Below are 26,011 nucleotides of genomic sequence, written 5' to 3'. Positions count from 1 at the left end.
AGACTTAAATGTGCAAAATTGATTGTTTGATTATCACCTCACCCCGCGAATTGTTTTAATTGATGATTATTTTCATCTTCATTTTTTGTTCTTAACTGTAGTACCTTACTATTTAAAAAAAAAAAAAAGTATTTAATATATTTATATGTATGTCTTTACTGCACTAGTAAGAGAAAAAAAAATCAGTCTGGGCTATGTGTCATACAGTTTTTTGTTCTGGGCTTTTTGTTTGTGGGTTTGTTGCTTGGGTTTTTTATAAAGCTGGATGAGCCACTACAGTATAACATAGTGTACACTATTATGTAGTTGAACCATTTGGTTGATAGGAACCGTGTGCCATATGGATTTGGCTTTAAGAAACATGGGTTTACCAAAAAAGGTTTACTAAATAATAAGGCTGAATTCTTACCTCCAATGAACATTAATTTTATGAAACTGGAATCCTGTAAATGTTAAGCTGCTCGTATCTCTGCCAGGATGATCTCTTGAAATGTGGCCTCTATGTTGGTTTTGGTGGAACCTGGTCTTCATATAGTTCTTGGTGTGCTGCACAACTTCCTTCATTCTATTTTATTGTCTCTAAGACCCCTGAGGGAAATACTGAGACTCGAAAGCAGCTGTAATCATGAACAGACCTCATTATTATTCCTATGTTAACTTGTGGGATAGTGCAGGATGTGTGCCATGTCTGTTTCCAGACCACAAAACTTGAGAAAGCCTATAGGGCTGTATATGTGAAATAACACTCAAGCCAACTTGAGAGATGCAGACCACAATGCCTTTCTTCCACAGGGGTTAAGCTTAACTCCTCTTTATTCTGCAGGCTGCCTATTTTATAGCACAAACCACAGCGGCTAATTTTGTGGGGATGGGGATAAACAGGTCACAGGTGTCTTACTGAATGCGTGACAGTGATTTGTGTTTGAGTATCAGACTAGACTAATCCAATATTGCTGTTTTTTCAAGAATTATGACCACTAATGGATCTGCTCTGGCACTTCTATACAATAATGGAACTACAATTTGGTGATTCCAGTGATAAGGAAATCTCTGTCTCAGAAAATATCTATTCTTTTTACCATCAGTTCTGCAGGCTTTGGTTTTGTTGCTTTTAGAGTTTTTTTCCTTCACCAATTGTCATACCCTTGACTATTGTCTTTAAAAATTACTATTCTATTACAGTTTTTTTATGGTTGTCAGAATTTATTTCTGATAAAATTTGACTTCCCACATTAAAATCAGAAATGCATATTTTTTTACTTTCCACATTAAACCCTAAACTATGTTCTATTTATGTACTTTCATTTGTGGTAACTTTACCTTTGGCTGTGTAAATAGTGTTATTTAGGATACAGGGAAAAGAAACAGAGCTGCATCAGGGGACATTCAGAATGGATATTAGGAAAAGGTTTTTCATTGTGAAGGTGACTGGTCCAGGCCCTGCAGGGAAGTGGTTACAGCACCCAGCCTGTCAGACTTCAAGTACTATCTGGAAAACACTTAGTCTCATGGTTTTAGGTAGTCCTGTGAGGAGCAGGGACTAGGAGTGAATAATATTTATGGGTCCTTTCCAACATGAGAACTTCTGGGATTCTGTGATCTCATAGAACCCTAACATGCTTTCCCTACCCCAACCCCCACCGACCTTTTTTTTTTTTTTTTTAAGAGCATGACTAAAGCTCTGTCCTAGTTTCCCTTCTGATTTTAGCTTGGGTAAGTGTAGTGCTTGTCCGGAAAAGTAGCATGGAGCTGATGTTCACCCCAAAGCCCTTTGCAATACTTTTTGCAATATGTTTTTACCACTTCCTTACTTCTTGGACATTGATGATGTTGGATACATTTCTTCCTCAGTCTGGAGATCTGCACCATAAAGTAGCTGACCACAAAACTTACTGTAGCACTTAAACATTCGTATATTTAGGTTAAAGTCTAGTGATAATAGTGGTTGTTTTTCTGCAGTGCCTGGAATATGAAAATTTTAACTGTACATGATTGCTCCAGGGTGACACACTGTTAAAATAATTTCACTCCCTTTTTTTTTTATTTTAGGGGCGCAAGAGTGAGGCAGAGAAGTACTTCATGAAGGCTATTCAGCTGGATCCTACCAAAGGAAACTGCTACATGCATTATGGTATGTTTCAGATAGGATTTCAACCTGTATTCCAGGCTTGCTGTTAATCTCTCCACGTGATTAAAGATTTGAAATGTTCTTGTGGCAAAATATCTTTTTTTAAAGGAAAGAAACTAATCTACCGTATATTACTTCATTACAATTTTTCAATCATTGTAGAGGGAGAGGGGAAGATTTTCATATTTTGCATAGCTTTCCTCCTACGAGAGGAATTTCAGTATTGCTGCCTCTCTGGGAAAGAACAAAGGTGAACAAAGTTGACTATTCTCTATGTCAAGGTTTCATGGCCTAGAATATTATTGTTAACAGTTTTGGCCTGACTTCACTGGTCGTTGGTGGATGGGCAACCAGAAGTGTTTACTTTAGTGTACGTGAGTTCCATATATTGAAGTGTCTTACAGGCCTTACATCTACCTCCTTCCCATCACCTTCTTGGCTTGAAATGGCTAAGTATTACAAAAAGTTTTGACAGGTTGGCTGTATCTTTCCTTTTAAGCCATGCATGTTGCATAAAGCACACAGTTAATTAGAAGGTGTCTGTAACTTTGGATTGTTTTTGCTAGATGTGCAAGAAACATTTCCAGATGTGTTTAGTCTCAGGGAACTAAAATTATTTATCTTTATGGACTAATTCTTACTGTATTTTAAAGCTGATAATGGATAAATCTTAAAATGCAAGCTACGTTGTGCCAATTGGAACGTAGAAAGTAATAAGTTTCATCTTAGTTTAGGAAGAAGGTGGGGAACCACAAAGCACACTATATATATCTTTGTATATTATTTTAATTTCCTCTTCTGATTCCAACTGGTAAAATAAATAAAAATGAGTAGGCAAGAGGGAAAATCAGTCTTCCATAATAACCAGTTCTTTTACTCTGTGATATCGTTGTCTGAATTGCTCACATGTTGTATTTGTTTGGTCCTATGCAGAATGAAATTCTGTGTGTTAGGTGTCCAGAATCAACCTTTGGACTTAGAACATGTCATTGTATTTAAATTAATGTAGCCCAGTGTTGCACTGTTTTGCATATGAAACATTGCATTTCATAGTCTTGTCTTCTATTTATGCCTGTACAAGTAAAGATAATAGGGGTATTCGTGCATATAAACCCCATTATTTCAATTGGATGTAAGTATTGTGTATATCTCAAGACAATGAGGAAAAGTTACAGCTGATTGTTTCTTGAAATCCTATCCAAGTCTCTCCCAGAATTTGTTATTAAGAAATCTGTCCTTAGTTATTAGGAAATCTTTGCATACAAATTCAATGGTTGGTCTCAACTGTCCGTCTCAGTAAATGATGTTAGGATTTAGTGTATTTTATTACATGTCTAGAATTCTTTTCTTTTTTTGCTCATTATTCATTAACTTGCTTGTTCTTTCCTTGCTTGTCCTATTCAAATCATCATTTGTGTCTGATATATTACCAGATTACAATATTAACATGGTGTATTATTTCCTAATTAAGATTATTCCCTAAAATCATTGGAAAACTTTTCCTTTATTGTGTCCCACGTTCAAAAAATGGGTTCTGTCACTGTGCAGAGGTGATAATTGCAACACAGATGAGGTTCTCCTGAGCAGATTAAGAGTGAAGGGCTAAATTTAGTCAGTGTTTGGAATAAACACAGCATAGTAAAATGGGATGCCAAAGGGCAATAGACACAAGAAGGTTCTCTGTAACTGTCACTAGGTCTTGGAGCAGTGTACCCAGAGAGCTCTTCTGAATGTGTGTGAAATCTTTTCGTAATGTAACTTCTGTTGGCCTCACCAATTCAGTAATGTTATTCTTTATTTATATCAAAGTAGCTATGAGACAGTATGGTCTACTTCTGCTTGACTCTTGTGTCTGTGTAGTACAGCTGATCTCAAATCCTTATTGCTTTGGGTGCAGGACTTTCTAAAATTGGAAATAAATTATCCTTGCTTCTTCTTTCTTCCCCTTATTCCTTTCTTTTCTTCCTAGCTTTATTTATCTTCTCTTTTCCTCCTATTTCTTGAATTAATGAGGACTGTGTACTGTGTGTTACCAGGGGCATTCCAAATAATCCATTGGAATCTCTAGTGAACACTTCAAGCTTTACCTCTCCATCTCATTAATTTCTTCCAGCACCTTGTCACAGGTACATTCTACATCCTATATGCCAAGAGTTTAATTATGGGGAAATACATCCATTTTTTGCATGTAAATCTTAGAGATTACTTTTTTTTTTCTCAGCATGAGGATGTTGGAAGAGAGAATAAAGTAGTTGGCATTAGTCCTAAAAAAACACATACCTCACAAAGCAGCCAAATGAAAAGAGTGGTCAGCTGGAACATGACAAGGCGTTGATGGAGTAGCGGGAATAAATGGACTGAAGATTTTGTTCCAAGTGCACATGGATTGCATACATTTATAATTTGTGCTTCCAGGTTGTGCAGATGTTTTTTTTTGACTTCTAACCTTCTGGAGCAATGAGAAGCGTCTAACTTTTCTTAGAGCTATGAGAAAAACTGTCAATATGCTGTATCCTTTAAGAGGCTTACCTTTGTATTATAATGTGCTTTAATTCAAGCCGTAAGCCAAAGCTATTTTTAGGTATGACTTGGTGTAAGAAGCAGCTTATTTAATCACATGAAAAATTGGAAGGAATAGAACAGTTTCTTGGTTGCTCCTTTAAAGATACCACCACAGCATGTTTCTCTGCTCAAGCTGGCATTATAATTAGTTTTCTGTAGGTACTTGGCTGACTTTGGGTTTTAAGGGGATTTAAGTTTTAAGCAGTGTTTCCTAGACTTATTATACTTGAAGATGTCTGAAGGGAGAAACAGAGAGATAGATCCCTGTAGACTGCTGACATGATGCCGTTTAATTGGGCATAAGGGAAGTGGTTTTTACTCTAGTGACCATAAGTGGATGGCAGTCCCCTCTCAGATGGAAATGCAGGTTGCTGCTCACCTGACCACCTTTCTTTTGCCCTTCTTTCCTTTCTTCCTCTCATATGCCAGTTATATGAACATCCGAACTTGATGCAAACCCATTGTCTTACAAACACATGAGTGTTGATGAGTGATCTGGTACAAGCTGCTCAGGTACACAGTATGCTACCAGAAACACCTCATAGATGGAAGAGAGAAAATTCTCATGAATCAGGAAGGAAAAAAAGTGAGAGAGAAAAGAGTGAAGAAGCACCAATACTTTTTTTTTTTTTTTTTTTTGTACAATATGCATGTTTTTTAGCTAGAACACTGGAGGAATTTTTTTGGATACTGAGTTTGAATGCTTCTGTAAGGTTTGTGGCTTTTAATTGGATAATTTTAGTACACATTTTCTAAAGACCACCTAAAATGAACACTTGACTAACAGAGGTCAAACTTAACATTTATTTATTTTTGAATTTCCATTTTTTTTCTCTGGGAAAGTTTTCTTCAAACTGTCATACCTACATCTACTCAATATATTACTATTCATGCATCTCACTCTACTTTGAACATGTAATTCAAGTAGGCCATTTTGAATCATGCAAGATCTTGGTAATGCCGGTCATCAACAGATTAATGACATAATTGAAGTGTCTCCATGGGCTATTGATTCTTTCTGAGCTGCTTGCCTTGATGAAGTGAAAGGGGTGAATCTAAGTGTCAGTCCAAGAAACCACAAAGAGACACCTATGAACTAAAGTTAAAAGGAAGTGTTTTCTAAATATTTTAAGAACATAATGGCATCTAAAGAGTCAGTACATCAAATTTGTTAACAAATGTGACCAACATAGGGATATTCAGTCAGGTCAGACAAGTGCCCTTATGGCTCAGAGACTGTGTAGTTTTGGATGTAGTATTTGGACATATGACGACAAAAGAGGTAAGGGTCTATATTTCTGTCTGTACTGAGCCTATCTCAGGAGAAGTTGGAGAAAGATTATGTACAAAATTTGTCAGTGCACAGAGATGAAGTGCATTTCAAACAGTGACATACTTACATATACTTACATATTTACTTCATCTTTAAAAAGAAATAATTTCAGTAAGTTGGATGCAGTGTAATTGAAGAGTTGGAAATTGTTGAAAACTTTCCATACTAGCTTTCCCTTAAACAAAAAACACCATAAATCTACAGAGATACTTGTTGTGTAAAGGGTTTGTCTCCAGAAGTGTCTTATTTTGTTTATAAATTGCTGTTTAAAAACAAAAATAAAATAATAATAGTCATAAAAACCCCACCTAACAAACAACAGTGATACAAACCAACAAAAAAACCACCAAAACCCACACAAAAAAACCCCAAACCAAATAAACCCCTCAGAAAACACTAAAGCAGAGTTCATTTTACTTGTCTGCTAAAAGTTGATTTTGTCACTATGCCTCTTTAAGTGCATATAGTGGCCTGTCTCCAAAATTGTGAAAATGGAGTAGGGAATAAAAGAGAGAGACAAAGGAGGAGTGAGAATATCAAGATAAATGTGTGTAGAGGTCTCTTCTCCCTTTATTTGTAATGGCTTAATTGGAATAGAAAAGTCTAGAACCCAACAGGACGTTCAAATTAACTCTGTTTTATTAATAGCTATTGAGACCTTCTTTTAAAATAGTTTCCTGTGAATAATACATTCTTTCTAATAACCCCAAATTGTTTAAAAATTCCTTTTTCATTATAAAAATGGATTATTCTCATTATATTAGTTAAGCATTCACTTAATTTGCCAGTTCACATTGATCATCTGCCTTTTTAAGTGTGTTCCCAGTTAGAGATGTAAAACTAAGAGACTTTCAGATTACATAAAATTGAAGCATATTAGCTGTATCCTCACTGAACTAAGAACAGATTAACATATTCCCAAATACACTTTTGTTTTTACATTGTCTTTCACTTTTAAATATGTGATAATTCAGGAGTTATTTTTATAGATTATCTGTCTCTTTTTAAGCAGGTTTAAGTTCTTAACTCCTCTTTTTATTGTTTTTCAATTTCATACTAATCTTTCTAACCACTGTTTCTGCAAAGGGCAGAAGGCCCTTTTCCTAAATTTTTCACCTAAATTTATGAGCACTTTGTATCTGTTTTACTTCCAAAGATGGCTGTGTCACAGCCTGAAAATGAGTTGGAATTGCTATGGTTTAAGGATCAAAGTATTTCATTGAAATATGATAGCAGTGAGTTTTCAAGCACCATTTTTTTTCAGTCTTTAAGTCTTAGGCTTACTTGTATTAGTGAGTGTGAGAATTTGTATAGATTTACAGGTATGACTTTTTTTTTTTTTTTTCTTGGATTTTTCTGCTTGGATTGAGGTTCAGTAAGGTGATATGCTGGGTCCTGGACTTCAGTCACAGCCACCCCATGCACCACTGCAGGCTGTGGGCAGAGTGGCTGGAAAGCTGTGCAGAGGAAGAGTAGCTGGGGATGCTGGTTGTCAGCATCTGAACGTGAGCCAGGTGTGCCCAGGTGGCCAAGAAGGCCAATGGCATCCTGGCCTGCATCAGCAAGAGTGTGGGCAGCAGGATCAGGGCAGGGAGTGTCCCCTTGTACATGGCACTGGTGAGGCCACACCTTGAGTCCTGTGTCTGGTTCTGGGGCCATGACCACAAGAAAGACACTGAGGTGCTGGAAAATGCCCAGAGAAGGGCAACAAAGCTGGGGAAGGGTCTGGAGCACAAGTCCTGTGAGGAGTGGCTGAGGGAACTGGGGTTGTTTAGCCTGGAGAAAAGGAGGCTCAGAAGACACCTCTCTCCAACTCCCTGAAAGGAGGCTGTAGCCAGGTGAGGTTTGGTCTCTTCTCCCAGGCAATCAGTGACAGGATAAAAGGAAATGGCCTCAGGCTGGACATCAGGAAGAATTTCTTCGCTGAAAGGGTAGATAAGCACTGGAGCAGGCTGCCCAGGGAGGTGGTGGAGTTGCCATCACTGGAGATGTTCAAGAAAAGACTGGTCGTGGCACTTAGTACTATGTTTAATGAGCATGGTGGTGGACCATGTCAAAGACCAAGTCAAAGATCGGACTTGATGATCATGAAGGTCTTTTCCAACCTAAATGATTATTTGTGCTGTATTTGTAATATTTCTTTGTAGTCACATTGTTGTCAGAGCTTGAGCTTTGTGGTTTTTCTCTTCATTGACTGAAGAGCAGCGTAGGAAAAATTTATATATTTTTCCCACGTATTTAAGGAAAAGCTCCCATGAAGAAAGCAACAAACTTACGAAAAATCAAGTATTAATGTTGTATTTATAAGAAAGAGGAACATCAACCATGACCTGCTCATGAAATCTTACTAATTTCTCTAGGAGAGTTTTATGTGGATGGTAGAAATGTTACCCTAGTCCACAGGTAGGTCAGTGATTTTTTTTGTCAATGAAATGAGTAAAACTTCCAAGCCATAAATTCGGTGAATAGATTTCTATTTCTGACTGACAGGCTTGCTAAATGCAGTACATACCAGATGATATATAAAAGTGCAAGGATCTTCTGCATTGGGAATGCCAGATGCTGCACAGTGATTTTGTATTGAGAAATTAAATCTCTTGATGAGGTAGGGTCAGAGTGAACCAGATATACTATGTCCATCACTAAGTCACTTCCCAATATGCACTCGTGAACCTTTCTGCCAGTGACAGAGGTTTTGCCATTTTAAATCTTTCAGAAATCCTAACATTAGTATGCAATGATTTTGTGGAGAAATGATAAACAAGTCTGTGATACTCAAATAATGCATGTTCCCAGAACATATGTGCTCTTTGGAGAAAGGATCTGACTTGAACATACCATGTGCCATCAAGTCAGGATCCTGACTTTGGTCTAATGCTCATACCTGCTCCTACGATATCAATGAATGAAATTCCAAGAAGACAGGATTCCTAGACCTGAAACAGGAAGTTGTAACTGTCTTGCAGAAAGACTTCATTAAGCTTCTGACCTTTCTGCTCACAGAATTCTTCTCTATAAACTTTAAGAAAACCTTCAGCTACTACAACAAGCCAACAGTATTTCTTACTTCCAAACTGAGGACAAAAACTGAGCTGTTCAGAACAATCTACCAATTTTAAGTCCTTTTTGTCACTCTCCAGGCTACTGTTATCACACAACATTAAAAGAAGATTATTATAGACCACTTTAATAACTATTTTTTCCAAACTCCCTTTAGAACCAATCACTCAAGTGGAATGCAGTAGAGTATTTCCAAACAAGCTAGGTCACTGACCTGAAATGCTGTGGAATTTCCATACTTCTGGCTCTTCCCTTGGGTTTAGCCTTAAATCTAATCATTCTGACATCATTATACGTGGTTGATTCTGCTTCCTCAGCACAATATACTAGACTGCTCAAGAGATGTGATGTAGATAGTGCAGATCAGAGACAGGGTTAGAAATGTGTCTGTATGCTTATTCCATATTGCCAAAGTGTGACATTTCTGTAGGGATTGAAAAATGATCATGAACAATGCTGGAGGCTTTGTGGCACGAACAATGCTGGGGCTTCCTTGCTAATGGTCATATGTTTTGACCTATAAGTACCATCTCATGGGGATTTTTATAGAGATAGCATGAAGCTGCTACAAAAGTGCAACTGGATAGTTAGTTTTCAGCCAAATTTTCCATTTTCAAACCTTATACATCATCAGGTGTCTGGGAAATGATATAGCGTTCAGGATCTTCCTCAGTATTTCTAAATCATGTAGTATATATTTTCATCATTAATCTTTTGGTTTGGTGAGAGCTTCCAGTGATCCAGATGTGGTCACAGGTTTAGTCAAGTCCCAAAGGTTTGCTAGTTAATTTTTTCTCTCGTATCTGTGATCGTGCTCTGAATGACATCCAGTGGTATATTTAGCACAACTGCAACAGATACGTTTTTCAGACAAAGAAGAAGGCTAATAAAAAAAAGTTGTTCAACACCAGTTAAGATAGCATTGGAAGTTTTTAAACTTATTGTTCAGAACGTAGTTTACTCAGTTCTTCTTGGAGTACGAAAGATATCACCACACAAGTCTATCATGGCAGCCTGAGTAAATGCAGAACCAGCAGCATTCTGAGAACATTCAAGATAGTTTTTTTTTCAAAAGCAACACCAGCAAGATGAGCTATTTCAGAAATCTACTTTGTTCTGGAACAGAGTACCTTTGTATGTTTGCCAATGTGTAAAAGAGGGAACATTTCATCTAAAAGATTGGTGCAAATTGCACTTTTATCTAGTAAAATAAAGGCTCACAGTGCCTGCAGGGAATAGTTAAGTCTGTTCTAGAGAAACACGCTAATGCCTTTGTGCCCTGAACATAAAAGATTTTTACACGCAGACATATCTCAACCAATTAATACCTTTCTTGTTACAATAAAGCAGCAGAACTACCAGTTCAGATGTATGGCTTTTAAATTGTTAACAATTAAAGACAGTGCAGGTCTTAACAAGTGCTTTACAAATATTCATGATTGTTTTAGGGAGACAATGATACAGGATAGAGAGCTACATGCTTTCATTGATGTGGATAAACACTTTGTAAAAATTGATAAAAGATGAACATAAACTGTTCTTTACAATTGCTGGGAACTGGAAGTTTTTTGTTCTTGTTGAAATGAACTTTTATCTTACTTTTCAGTAGATTGCATATATTGCTCCAAAAATTTTTGGTCAAATATAGACTCAAAACCACTGTTGATGGTTTGCGATGAAAAGTAAATTTGAACAAGGCTACAGGTACAGAAGTTTTAATGCTATCTCTGATTCTTAGGTAGTTTAGGAAAAGAATTACGGAAAGGATTGTGAAATATTGAAACAGTTCTCTGCCGTCAAAGTCTTTAACAACTCTTGACTACATATTTACTCTTACCCCCGTGCTGTCTAGCAAGAAAGGTGGAAAACTTTATTTTAAAAAGTAACATTCCAGCAAAGAACAGCGTTTCTGAAAGTCTCATCTTTTTCTGGACTATGGATTTCCCACTTCCAGTTTAGAAGAAGAGTAATGAAAAATATACTTTCCTCTAGATAGGAAAATATGGTATTTTGAGCTGTGTTCTCAAAAGCTATTGTGATTCCAAAAAACAGTCAGACTGTCATAATTTATGTTGTTGGCAAGAGCTGGAATCGTGACACCTGCAATAAGTAAGCCCTCTGTGTGATGTTGGGCAGTATCTCATAAATCATGAGGTTTCCCAGCTGCTTGTCAGAGAAGAAAATCCTACATATAAATTTAGACCCACACAAGTGGTTCCTGGATGCAGAGGCTTGTGGATCTTACCTTCTGATCCACCTTCAACACCTTGCCAATATAACACCCTTCTAGTGCTCTTCTCTTGGGAAAAACCTCTTTATGGCTTTGACAGGAAAGGTTCAGAAGTCTGTTTTTTAATGAAGAAAGCACAGCAGTAAACGGCCAATCCTGCTCATTCTTGTATGAATTTAGTATATCAGATTAAAAGGAATGGCAGCTAATGTTTTCAAAATGGTATTTTTCTACTTAAGTGCTTTAAATTAAATTGAGATGTGTGAATAAAATTAGTTTGCCTTTCAGGAGAACTTGGCAAATCAGTTTTCAGCTGAAAGTTTCCACCTTCTGCTAGGTCTGGCTGGGATAGTGTTAACTTCATAGCAGCTTGGATGATGCCTTGTTTTGGATTTGTGACTAAAATAGCCTTGATAACACACACCAATGTTTTGGCTGTTGCTGAATAGTGTTTGAGCAGTGTCGAGGCTTTCTCATTTTGGGAGGGAACACAGCTTGGACATCTGACCTGAGTTGGCCAAAGAGATGGATATAACAGGCCATATAACATCATGTATAGCAGTAAAAACTCAGGTAGAGAGACGAGAAGAGTTTTGGCTTCTGATGTGGCTTTGTTTGGAGAATGGCTGAGCATCACTGTACCTGTGAGAAATGGTGACAAATTTCCTTCACTTTGCTGTTTGCTGTTTTAGTTTGGGGGAGGGGAGGGTTTCTTCCCCATGTTAAAGTGTCTTTATCTTGATGCAGAGATTTTCTTGGTTTTGCTCTTCTGTTTTCTCCCCTCACCCCATGTGAGTGCTTGGATATTGGCAGGGGACAACTCACCATGCATCTGTACACTCAGGTATTGACTTTTTCATTAGACCAAGAAAGTGGCAGCGTATTTTATTTGTAGCTCATGCAACTAAGGAAATCTTTGATCAGCAACCCTCCTCTGGATGCTGTCTAGTAGCTTCATAACCTTCTTATGTTATAGTGCCCAAAAGTGCACATAGGATTCAAGGTGAGATCAAACCACTGCAGACCAGAGTGGGAAGATCACTGCCCTCAACTGACTGGCAGTGCTGGGGTACTGTGACTCATGTTCAACTTGCCATCTACCAGGAACTCTTTCCAGGGTGCTGTTTTCCAGCATCTCATTCCCCAGTCTGTTTGTACATCCAGAGTTGCCCCATCCCAGGTGCAGAATCCAGCACTTGCCCTCAGGGGAGTTGAGAGCTCCTCTCAGTTTTGTATCATTGGCAAACATACTTAGTATGCCTTTAAGACCTGCATCCGAGTCATTTATTAAGGGAACTGGCACTAAAATGTAGTTCTGTAAGGGTTTGTGTATAGAGGATAATACAGTCTGTTTCACATATGCATCCTCTGGTACTTACCCACTCAGCACTCTACTGGAGATATTGCCACCTCCAGTAGAGGGAAGAGACTTGTGTGTGGTAATGTACAGTCCTAGATTTTTCTGTTTTGAAGAACTGAAAGTTTGACTTATAATTTCCTTCTTCTGCCTAGCTGAATGTATTAGTAGCACATCCACTTAGCAGTGTTTCACTCTGCTAATCCTGGGCTTTCATTAGCAAAAGTACCTTAATGTTAGCATTTTATGGCTGGTTTGCTTTAACATGGACTTAAAGATTAGGGATACTGTTTTGCTTTCCAGCACTTCTTCATTGGAAGAGAATTGGAATACTAGTTGGTCATGCTTATGTCAAAGATTGCTCTTTAAAGAAAATAGGAATTCAGCCCAAAACGAGAGATTTGAATTTTTATTTGGTAGATTTCCTTGGAGAATTTTCAGATTCAAATCTGAGTTTGTCCTGCTGCATATAAGGCGTACCCTGATGTGGTACCTAAAATTAAAAATAAATAAATTAATTAATTAAGAAAAAAAAAGGTAAACTCTTAGCTTTTGTCATAATTTTTTCCCCTTAGAAGAAACTCCCATTATGAAATTTCCATTAACAGTTCAACCACTGATTTATAATTTGGAAGGCAAATTATTTTTTGTGGTCCCAACTGTTCTTGAACTATGTTTTCTTCTCATGTTTTTTCCTCTCTTTTTATTTATTTATTTACTTATTTTCCTGTATGAGAAGGCTTTTTTTGTAAGCCATCTGTTTCTAGGCACAATAAGCACAAACAATAGTACTGCATCAAAGTGTGGTACATATTAGATTGTGGATGTAACTAAAGCAAGCAAACCTTATGCTGTGGATGCAGGAAGGTACCAAAATGTATTTACAAGTTTTGCAGATCTGAATAACTAGGAAATAGGAGACTGAGTAAATAATCTGCCAACTCTCCCAAGCTGAAATATATCTACAGAGAAAACAAAAAGCTAAGAAAGCTGCCTTTCATCACTTTTTGTATTGAAATAATGGCTTCTGCAAATGAATTTGTTGTGCCAAAGCATTACTGTGTTCACGATGTACAGACCTTACTAGCTCTGGTTAAGGGAATTTTTCGCATAAGCACACAACAAGTATGTGAGCAACAGGGAATGAATGAGGACAGGGGGAAAGAAAAAAGAAGATCCCTTACCATGACAGGATATCATTTGCTCAGGCTATATTGTTCCTGATGAGGCTTGTGGTTAGTGGTGGCATGGTGGAGTTTTGGTTGGGAAACCTTACTTTACAGGGTAAGACAAAAAGGGAAGGATGAAGAAAAGGAGACTCAGAGGTGACCTTATCACTCTCTACAACTTCCTGAAGGGTGGTGGTAGCAGCTGGGGGTTGGTCTCTTTCTCCAGGCAGCAACTGACACAACTAGAGGACACAGTCTCAGGCTACATCAAGGGAAATACAGGTTGGATATTAGGAAGAAGTTTTTCATGGAAAGAGTGATAAAGTACTGGAATGGTCTGCCTGGGGAGGTGGTGGAGTCCCCATCCCTGGACATATTTAAAGAAAGACTGGATGTGGCACTCAATGCCATGGTTTAGTTGAGTTGTTAAGGCTGGGTTGGACTTGATCATGAATCTCTTCCATGATCTCTTCCAACCTACACATTCTGTGATTCTGTGATGGGATGCTGGACTGTATAATCACTAGGCTTTAGGACAGCTTTTCGAAATGCAAAGTTATATAGGCACACAGACTAGATGGTTGAATTCATTAAAGAAGTTATGGCAAAAAATGACACATTTTACAGCTTAGGTGTGAAAAAGCATTAAAGGGAACAAAAATAGGGTTGAGTACCTTCCAAATTCTTTCTTTCTCCTTCTTCAAAGGAAAAGTCATTTTTATAGAGTTCTATTGCATGTTACATGTTTTGTTTTGAAACTACTGTACTTCAGTTAAAGCTTGGTTAATGCTAAATTATTCATTCTTTTCAGTGAATATTTGGTTTAATGATAAGGATTCATTTCATTTGTAAAAAGTGAGTCACTTGATTTTAGCCATCTTCTGTTTTTGTTTAATGTGAAAGGTAAGTATCATATAGGAAGCTTGTAAAAAGCTACCTGGTGTGATTCTTTTAGTGTTAGTGAAATACAGGATAAAATACAATACCTGTCCATTAAGGTGGGTGTGTGTGTGTGTGTATATATATATACACATATATATATATATGTGTATATATATATATACACATATATATATACATATATATATACACACATATATATAATGGTTTTAAAGCAAATACAACTTAGGATTTTGAAGCTGAAAAAATGCTATCATGTATGTATACAAAAATTTATCAATTTATGTGATTTTGGGATATGCTTTTAAAACAAAATTTGGGATATGCTTTGGGAATGTGTTTAATTTGTAGATACTATTCTATTTCAGTTTGTTTTGATGAAGCAAATATCATGGTAATTGTATAGGCAGAAAGGCATGTTTTCAAATGGCAGGCTTCTTGGGGCTTGAGAGTATTGTTTCTTGATGGCTGAGTTTTACTCTATCAGTATCACTTTTCTTAACTATATTCCAAAAATATTGTTATTACTTGGCATGTTTATTGCATTTTTTCTACATTGACTATATTTTAAAGATATTGAAAAACAGAGCAGATCAACAAATAACTGAAGATTGAATCTGAGACTTTCATTTATTACTTGGTTTATTAATTTGGGGGTTGGTGATTTGGTTTGTTTGGTTTCTTTTTTTTTTTTTTTTTCTTTCTTTTCCTGACTATACTGCCTGAAGTGTATTACATCATTCATTTTCTGTGAGCTTATGTTCATGCATTCCTTTGCAGGTCAGTTCCTCCTAGAAGAATCTCGCCTGATAGAAGCAGCTGAAATGGCAAAGAAAGCAGCTGAACTTGATAATATGGAATTTGATGTTGTTTTCAATGCAGCCCATATGCTCAGGTTAGTGTTTGTACATCTGGCTCACTTGATTTTCCTCTTCTTTTGGAGGAAAAAAGTCTTTATAGCCTCTGCTTATGCAGGATTCTTTTTAAAGCCCAGCAACTCTTTTGGATAATTCAGTATTATTGCTAATAAGATATAAAGAAGTGGAATTAAATTGTTGCAGCATTTAGCACTTTGCATTTCTTAAATTCTATTTATTATATCATAATTTCCTACCTTCAAAACATCTGTTGTTTACAAGCAGGTAATGCATTTTGCTTGCATGTGAGAACAAATGTTTCTTTTGTGAAGAACCTTCTGTAGAATTTCCTTTCACCTGATCTTTAAAATTTTAGTGTGCATAGCAACTGAAAAGAGGAGACCATATTTTTCATCTGGATGTAAATAGCGAATGTTGAAAATTTCTGTTAATATCAGTAGGGAACATTATGATAATTAGAAATCTACATATTCCTGGGCTGATAATTACTTTGAGACACATAGGAGCACTTAGTGATATTCGCAGAATCTGTGATTTAAAATGTACTCTTGTACTTAATTCTGTTCTGTTTGAATAGAACAAAACTTTGGACTTCTGCTTTAGCTTTTAAAGCTGCCAGACCTGGTTATTCAGTAACATTAAGCTTCTGTCTGTGAGTTTAACATTATCATTAAACTCACATTACTGTAATAGGTATCCTCCATGCTTATTTCTAGGATAACTATCTAATTATTGTCTATTGTCCACTTTACAGCTATAAGGATACTTGATTTCATTTAGATAGTATCTAAGCATAGAAAATGCATGAAAATTTAAAAATACACCTCATTAGCACAAAACAGTTCTTGAGATAATTTCTCTGCTGAAAATATCTTACTTCGCTCTTTTATACTTTTAGCATTTTAAATAAGAAATGAAAGAAAAAGAAAATAGCATAAAAGAGAAGGTAGAATCAGCTTCAGGCAAGTGACTTGTGTTTCAGAATTATGATTTCTATACCATGGTTTTGAAATAAGCCCTAAAAGTTATTTTTTAAAAATAACTTACTGCTTGTTGATTAGAAAGGAAACCAAGACAAATGGCTCGTTGGTAAAAAATAGTTTGACCTGACAGACTATATGAGCTATTGTAAGGATCCTTCCCTTCCCCATGATTATTTTGTGAACGATATCTCTCAAGACAGAATTCAGTAATTTGAAACACTTAGATTAATGTTACAAATTCACAGACATAAGCATAGCAAGTTAGGTATGACGGCTGAATTTAGAAAGGTATAGAGAGGTCAGATTCCTAATTTTACTGAGTGTGTTGTAGTAGATGGTTTGTATTGTTGTAATATGGTTGTGTATTATAAAATGTGGTGGCGTAGATCAATACTGTCTTGGAAAGAGGTTTAATAAATCTCCTGCTTTCTCTATGAGTACTGAATGCAGCGTTCAAGGTCTTTGAGGCACATATATTTATATCTGGTTATGAGTATTTTTCAACTTTTAACATGACAGCTATGCTGCTGTGCTGTACATCAGCCATGGTTACCTTGCTTGATCTGATTGGGAGTGTACTGTTTTTGGGAGGCCTTGAAAGCAAGGCCTCAGAATCTCAGTGATTCTAAGCTGAATTCTCAATTTTTACTGTAAGTGCAAAGCCAAAACCTTCAAAAACAAAGAAACGCACCAAACTGAAACATATTAAAAAATAGGCCTGCCTTAGTTTAGCTAGAATTTCGTGTGCTCCTTTGGGATACTCAGATGATCTAATTTTTCACTTAATACTCCACTCTCTTTGTGGAAGATCATAATATCTTCCTAATACTCTCTGAGAGTCTAAAGTGGTCTGTAGGATTTAGCAAGAGTCAGGGTGGCAAAGCTGAATTCAGTGCTGACAAGCATTTGCTTAAAACCCCATATGTTAACATCTGACTGATTTTTGCTAAAGATTGTGATTTTGCTGTCTGTCCTTGTTCACTGCTTTACTTAGCAATTAATTCAAATATATTGCTCCTGTTGTACCTGTTGGACAAGGGCAATGCATATTCATTCATTGTAATAGAGCAGCTACAAATCCACCAGGAGTCTGGCTCTTCAGAAGCAGATGATTTTTAGGATCTTTAGAACAATAGAGAGCTGAGGTGATTCCAAGAAGAAAACAGATACCAAGACACAAAGGAGGATGGAAAGAAGGGAGTACTCCAACTGGCAGAGAGTGATACTGCTAGGAACTGAATGCTAAAGACAGTCATAAATGAAAGGCTGACATAATTTCAAGTAGGTGACCAACTGCTCTTTAGGTACCCTAGAGAGCTATAAAAACTGACTGGTAAGTGAGTAAGAATTTTGAATGAACTGCACAGCTGTGAGATAGAAAATACATTATAGAAATTCACAGAGCATGAAAATGAAATGACTCTTGTGAGAGACATGGGATAAATTTTAAAGATGTGTTGTGGAATAAGAGACAGAAATTGATATTAATGTGGATGATGCAAGGTTTCCAAAATGACTGCAAGATAATAACAGCAGCTTATATTTTTGTGTAGATTCTAATATTTTCTTTTTCTGACCAAATATTTTTCACAGTGATGTATTTTTGAATAAGGAAGGAGTCATCTTTCCCTCCTCTCTTACTACTGTTTCCACCATTAGCCTAAGGAGTGTCACAAGACTCAGAAATATGGAGACGTTTCTTGGTTTACAGCTGTTTCGGATGGAAAATAAACATACCATTCTCTTGAAATGCAATTTATTTTTCTAGTCTAGTGCTGAAATATTTTCCTTTTTTTAAAATCCTCCTACTTGCTGAGAAAAAAAAATTGAATTAAAATACAATCTAAGTAAAAATTAACAGCTTTGAAAATTTTGAGCTGGAATGCTGCAAGTTAATTTTCATTTTCTTATATTTGCAACAGAATTGTTAACTGGCTCCAAATGCAGTAGCTGTGTTTATAGATATCCAGTTCTCAGTTTAGCAGTAACAAGAAGAATGTCTGCTCTTCCAGTCAGATATTCCAGCATTGCTGATTTCCTCTCTTTGTGACTGAATCTGAAAAAAAAAATTAATTACTTAGTTCTGTTTGCATTATTGAGAGACCTCCCCTTCCCTAATTACATTATAGTTATTAATTTTTTTTCCTAAATGACTTCTGTAGCATCCCATTAATGAAATGCAAAATGATTGAAGTCATCTGTAAGAGGGGTGAGATGTGGGATGAATGCAATTAATTTCTTTGCAACAGTCTGGTAACTTTTAACTTGCATGCTACATGTCTGTAAAATTCATTTTCTCAGTAAATTTGTTTTCCAGACAGCTTTCTTCAAGGCTGATGCAGCCATTTGGGTGGTTGCTCAAACAGTATCTGGTCATGTGTTTGACGTTTGCGGTGTTTGCAGAGCTCTCGCTCAGAGGAGCGGGAGGTCTCTCAGCGAGGCAGTGGGGCGTGTGTGCGGTGCCATACGGCGGCTGTAGCTGCAGTGCCTGAGCCATGTGCTAACGAGGGCCACGGTTCACTTTGCTCCCCTACACCAGCTGAGCTGCCATCAGCAAGGCCTTCTGTGGGCGAGGGAATGATTATTTCTGGAGTGAAGGGTGGCGGTCTGGTGGTACCGCCATAATAATTAAAAACATGAAAAGAATTTCACCTTGCCTTCACATGTAAACAAATGTAGGAAAAAGACCTCTTTGCTTAAAAACACATTTTGTAGGGATAATTCATTTTTCAATGCTTTTGTGAGAGGGTTGTTCTGGGAAAATCTCATGTGACATGAAGTTACAGGATGTTTATTGGCTGTTGAAAACAGAAGCGTAAATTAGAGCAGTATTACATGATATGGTCTTTATTTTTCAGTGATTTTTGTAAGAGTATTTTGGCTGTCCAGAATACGCTGACTGAACATGGAGTGTAATTGCTGATACAGTATCATAGGCACAAATTAACCCTATGGTATTGTCTGAGCAGATTGTCTTTATTCTTTATTTACTATCTAGATGCTTACATATATATGTATGTATGGCAAAGCATATAGTCTATATAGATTTTTAAAACAAAAAACGGTGGATGAATGGTTCATTGCAACAGAGCAGCTAATTATAAAACATGATTACAATTTTGTTGTTACACAAAATGGTCCATTAAGAATGCCAAGTGTTGAATGCATTCAGTGTTTTAAAATAGGAATTGCTGAAGAAAATTTCTTTGTAAGTGTGCTGACATTATGATTTTACTGTAAAAAGTGAGATTGAAGCATTGTCACAAGGCTGCAAGCAGGTTAAAACTAACCCTTTCCCACTCACATGTATCTAAATCAGTCAACATTAGTGGTGTTTTTCTTTTACAACAGTATTTTTCCCAGTGAACAATGTAAAAATCAAAATGAGCGTAAACTGATTATAGCTGGATGTCAGGAGAATCTAAGAGTGATGTGTCTTTAAGCACATTTATTAGATGTCACTGTTATTCAACTGGAGCTAAATATGGGGAATTGTTTTTTCTGGAAGCTCAGGTTAAAAGATATAAGGGAATAAAAAGTGGAAACATTTTTCCCCTTAAAACGAAATTGGATGCTTTTTGTTAGTGGGGAAAATCAGGTTTATTTTCAAGGTGATTTCTCGTGAAAAGATTCAGGATAGAGATTAAAATACAGGCCACAACTATGAAAAATACTCTTTTCTGAACCTCTCTTTGCTACCTTTCCTTCCTCTCTGTTTTCTTATCAACATTTTATCTAATATTTTACTTTAATGTGAGTTATGCTACTTTTAATAGTGTCCTTCCATTATTTGACGTTGATCCAGAGCTCTTTACTGCTCAGTGGCATAGGGTTACTGCAATTTCCTACCTCTGTGCCTTTAATTTTTCTCAAGGGAAAGCTGTTTCAGGGCTTAACATAATTAATTTCTAGCTTAGATTTGCAGTGAAAATGCGAACCAGAATTCTGCAGCATCTTAACTAAAGGAAATATTGCTGAATGCCCAAAAAATGGAACTAGCATTTTTCTGACCAGGTTACTGTGTTGTGCATTCATTTCTATAAACTGTTTTTAACAGAGACTATATATTCAAACTGATTTCAACTTGGCAATTAATGATCCTTGTTTCAAGATGTACATGTGTCAGGAAAGCAAGCTATGTATTTCCACTGGCCTAAAGGGGGGAGAGGATTTTAATGTGTTCCACACTCACATGCCAGCAGCTCTTTTTAGAGCTAAAGTGTATCCTTTGTACTTGCCTCCTGGGAAAGGCACCTTGTTTATCGTATGTTATTTCACCACTTTCAGAAGTGATTTGTGTCCTGACGGTTTTGTGCAAACAGGAAAAAAAAAGGAAAAAAAAAAGCTCTGAAACATGTTTTGTTTTGTAGTGCTTTGTTGTAAATCCTGAAATTCCTAAGTATGAGATTTTTGGGGGGGATTTTTTTTTTTTTTTTTTTTTTTTTTGCAATCGTTTCAAGTGCTACTGATGCCCAGCAGGAGCGATTCAGAAGCAGGTTGAATGAATATTTTTAGACATTCAATCATTTCTAACCACTGCAACTGCTGAGTCAATGAAACATGTGCAAAGTAATTTAAAACAGTTAATATATATAAACCAGGTTCTATTTAGCAAATTGTTTGTCATGAAGTGGTTTCAGCTTGCACAGGAATTATGTGAGAAACTTCAAAGGGATTATCCTTTCTCCCTTTCTCCTCCCAAGACCAATAGCTGTCAAAATGTGTTTTCTAGGATTAATTGCCTATCCATGTATTATGTGGCTAATGTTTAAAATCTGTGTGGATAGAAACAAAATTAGAACACAATTTGATAACAAATTATGTAATGGCTCATGTAATGAACAAGGTAAAACAAGTGCTCAGTTGATTGGTACCTTTTGAACTAGTAACTGTTTGCAAAAGCAAGAAAAGAATGAAAAAGGAAATTGAATAGCCAACTCTACAGTCTTATCCTTGTTTTCTAATGTTTCCATTCTGTGTTTCCATCACAGAAATGCATCTGTAATCACATAACAAACACAAATATGCTGAAGATCTCCTTTCCTAACTCCCCTGTGAAATGGGGAGTTAACACTTCATAGGAAAATAGCAAATAACTTTAGCAGAAGACAAGTAGCCCACCTGGGAGTCCTGCTTGGTTGTTCTTACAGATTTGCCATCTTACTCTTGACATGCATGTGATAAACTGATATTCATTGGACCAGTGGCCAAAATGAATAGTTAAGTGAAAATTAAGAAGGTGGAGACAAAAGGAGAACAGAGGAATTTGGGAGGAGTGATAAAAAAGGGCCTGTTGAGACAAAAACAGGTTTGGATTTCTTTGGCGACTGCATTTTTGTTTGAATACATTAAGCTAAAATCTCAAGAGAAGAAGAAATAAAAACTAAACTACTAGGAACATGTAGATGCTGACAGTAGTAGTAAGGAGAAGAAAAAGTGTTGACCTAATACTGCTTCAGATACCCAGAAACTCATCTTACTGTCTTGGAATATGAGATTTACATTTAAATGCCTGCTCAGAATTATGTGACTAAATATTGAAATCAGAACTCTTTTCTGAATGAATTCCATCAATCATGGAAACCTAGTTTTCAGAAACCTTTATGTTTCCTGACTTCTTTTCTTTTACTGGAATTACAGTGCTTTTGGGAGGACACAAACTGAAAAACTACATTATGGTGTAATACATGGTTTCAGAATTTAAAGTATGTCTGATAACAAAAAATGAGCCACATTTTCTTCTGGTGAAGACTAGTATGTCTCTGTTTTTGCCTGAAATGAGTGTTCAGTCTTCTGTATTTCTTTCCATTATGTACTAATATTATTGAATAACTAAAAAGAAAATGAAGTAAGCAAAGAGGACTTGTGCTAATGGACATTTTGAACTATAGGAAAAGTTTTAGATTTACATGTTTTGTGCATTTGTTAGGGTAATATCCTTAAGCCACAGGGAGTAGTTGCAGTGTTTCGTTTTTAGCTATGCTTCTTTAGGTATGGTTTCATTTTAACACGAGGAAAATGAAGTGTAACTATGTTGTTCTTTTCCATCCTGATAGACAAGCCAGTCTTAATGAAGAGGCCGAGAAGTATTATGAAATGGCAGCAGGATTAAGACCTAATGTAAGTACCTTCTTAATATATCCATTACTTAAGTTGATGAATGTGCTAGGGTACTGAACCCATTGTGTTGAGGAGAACTTCTTGCTGGAGCATTTGATCTCTCAGCCTGTGTTATATATGTTCTTTTAACAGTTAATTATTGGCTAGTCAGATGAAGCTGTTCATTTGTCAAACCAATCACTGCACTTTCAAGTTGCCTCAGTGAAGTGGTCTAGCCATAAATCTTACTTGGCTAACATCCTTGGAAAAGACTTCTAGATTTAGATTTATTTATCTATGTTTAAATGTGTTAAGTTTGGAAAACTTTTCCAATTCCATCTCTTCACTAGTAAAAGAGAATGAAAGTTTATCCTGTGAGCCACATTTTAAGGCATTTTTAATGATATATTTATGCATCTTCATCTGTCATGAACTTCTGGCAAATGTTGCTCAGCAAACGTAAAGATGTTTATCTCTGTAGTTGTATTTTGGCAAAAAAACCGTACTGTTTGAGCAGATATATGTAGGAGTAAGTGACAGATGCTTTTTATGATGGGAAGCTCATTTCCAATTTTCATTGCATCAAGAATTAAAGAAATAAAATATTTTTACTTATGGTTTTTTACTTAATATTATATTTCTTTTCAATTACCTTCACATTTTGAGAAAAAAATCATGAATATAAATGGGGCAGAATTTATTTTAGATACATAACACTTTGTCTATGCAATAAATAAAATCTAGGAAAATTTCTGTCACAGAAGTGTATAGTGCCAAAGTTGAGGATACAAGTCAGCAAATGCAGTAAAAAAAGGAAAAACCTAAGTTAAAAAAAAAGACATAAAAGAGTTTTCAGAGCTAAGAATCAAAAGCAACAACAGCTAAGACTCAAAACAAGCTAATAAAATATAATTAAAGAAACCTGTAATAACTTACTCATATGAAATTAGATTTTCATACTGTCTCTTAAGAACTCTCAAAAAACTACTTATTTCATTACTTCATACTTTGTGAAATGGCAATGAAGACTTTGTGATTCATAATACTGGCATAATGCAAGATGTTTTTGCCTTTTTTTTCTGAGAGGATACCTTAATGTTGAAAATATTCCCTCAGCTGTCTGCAAATTGGTACAATTTCTCTTTACTGTGCTTCATTGTGTGCTCAAAATGCTGCTCAGAAACTAAGAAGTAAGTTTATTGTATATAACCCTATATAAATATGGTCCTATGTGTGAGGTTTCTCAGAGAGCTTTGGAGTGACTGGTAGCAAGCTCATAGCAATAATACTCTAAAGGTTAAGTATTTCTGACTGTTGATGACAAGCTTTACATATTATGACTTAAACATCCTTTTTGAAGAATAAGATTATCAAAACAATTTATTGTAGAAACTTTCTTCTAACTTTGGTTAGCGTAAGTAAAAATCTAATAGATACTGGTGTTCAGCTTTCTTCAAAAGATAGTTATACTTTTATATTCAGGATGATAGTTCAATTTTCTAGCTAAGCATGATGGCTCGCAACTTTTTCGGATTATTTTCTTGTGCAGAGTGGGAAACTTGTATCCATTTTCACAGCCATTATCAGCTGTCTGATGACTTTACAGAGGTGTGTCTCAAAAATGTAAATAAAACCAGAAGTAGTCATACATATTTTTCTTATTGTTATTAGCTCTCAAATTTACCATAGTAGTTTCAGACTGGGAGGAAAAGAAGCCACTTGAAGAGGCTTACTTGGTAGTAAGCAGTTTAAAGGATACATGGTAAGACAGTAGCTCCGAATCTTTCCGAAGGAATATAGAATGAAAACTGTTGACAAACTGTGAACTTCATGGCTGCATCATAAATTAAATGTGCCCAGAACTGTTCTCTAGTGCTGATTGAACCGGTGGCTTAGAGTGTATCCAGATCCTGTCCTAGAGACTGCAGTGGCCCAGTCCAGAGCTGTGTAGAAACCATACTCACAGCCTGAAAATGCCCACAGTTGATTTTTTCATTTTGTATGTGGCCTGTGTATCCTCTTACTGTCTTATGGGTATGAAAGATCATCACAATTATGTGAGTCAAGATGATAAAGAAATATCCTTAAGCAGAATAAGGGCTTGAAGGATCTTTGTTTGGGTTTGCTTGGGGTTTTTTTTGTATTCATCACTAATGGTCTAGAAACATTTCTTGACAGAAAATTCAAATTACTAGATGTATTCATGTTATGTAATGTACAGATTCCTACCATTCCATGTGTATAAACACATACCTGTATGTGTATATTTGTGTGCATCAGTTTATCTGCTAATAGGTCTGTCCCCAAATTGACTCTCAGTGAGAATACTGTGGCAGCATTGAAGTCTCATTTTTGCAGTGGATCAGCCTTGTTACTAGTATAAGTAAGTTCTCAAAAGAGTCTGTTTAACAAGAGTCTTTCTTCTTCTGGTGCTTTAAACAGTACTATTTGATATGAGTGAATTATGGAGCAGCATCCCAAGTAAACTGGTACTGTACTTATTTTCAGTGTTACTTTTTACCTTTGGTTCCCCAGTCACTTGGCCAGATCCCAAGTTGAAGATCCATTCTTTTGTTATCAACTTCTTTCTTTCAATGTGCCAAAACAATTAAATTATCACTTACTCTTTAGGATAACTTTAGACCAAATGCCTGGCTCCTGAGAGATTTTTATCTAGCACAGCCTGAAATGAAACTCAGATTTCCACTCTCTTGCATCTGTTTCTTTCCAAATATAACATATTGTATAATAACTCTAATATTGCTACTATAAGATACAATCTTTAAGAGCAATAAGTGATTTTAGTAATACTGTAAATGCAATCTTTTACTGACTGTTAGTGATTTTTATGCTATTTTTTTATGTTATTTTCATTTAGCTATCATGACAGTTTTGTTTTCAGCATTCTATTTTCCTTTTGCATCCCTTTCTTTGGTTTCTCAACCATTCTGGTTGCTTTTGTAATGAAGCAGTACTCTTTGCACAGTTCCTCATCTGCTCCCTAATCTTTGGATCCCTTTGGATCCAGAAACTGCTCTGCTGAGCTTTTTTACACCCATGTCCAGTTTAAATGGCCATCTGATTTACTACTTTCAGAGATACTTAATTGGCTATTTTAGTGCTTTTTCCAGACAGCAGTCTCCACTCTTGCATTTGTCTCCTAGACAAGCCCTTTTATTTCAGTGTCTCAGAATGGGAGAACAGCAGCAAACACCAATATGCCTGCATGTCTGAGTCACATTCTCATTCAACTAATCCATTTTTAGAAAAGTTGTGACTAAGGCAGCTAAAAACATTGCCAGAAACACAGTA

The 26,011-nt window shown here is 36.2% G+C and overlaps 1 protein-coding gene across 1 annotated transcript in view; it reads left to right on the top strand.

Moving 5' to 3' along the window:
- Positions 1-26,011, top strand: part of TMTC2 (transmembrane O-mannosyltransferase targeting cadherins 2) — a 231,557-nt gene that overhangs the window by 186,487 nt on the left and 19,059 nt on the right. The window contains exons 9-11 of the mRNA XM_083858728.1: positions 2,050-2,131; positions 15,520-15,634; positions 22,657-22,720. Of these exons, the coding sequence (XP_083714854.1) occupies positions 2,050-2,131; positions 15,520-15,634; positions 22,657-22,720 (261 nt within the window). The remainder of the gene's footprint in view (positions 1-2,049; positions 2,132-15,519; positions 15,635-22,656; positions 22,721-26,011) is intronic.

This window comes from Zosterops lateralis (assembly GCF_965231275.1).
Source record: "Zosterops lateralis genome assembly, chromosome: 4".
Classification (NCBI taxonomy): Eukaryota; Metazoa; Chordata; class Aves; order Passeriformes; family Zosteropidae; genus Zosterops; species Zosterops lateralis.
This window is presented reverse-complemented; position numbering and strand designations above follow the sequence as displayed.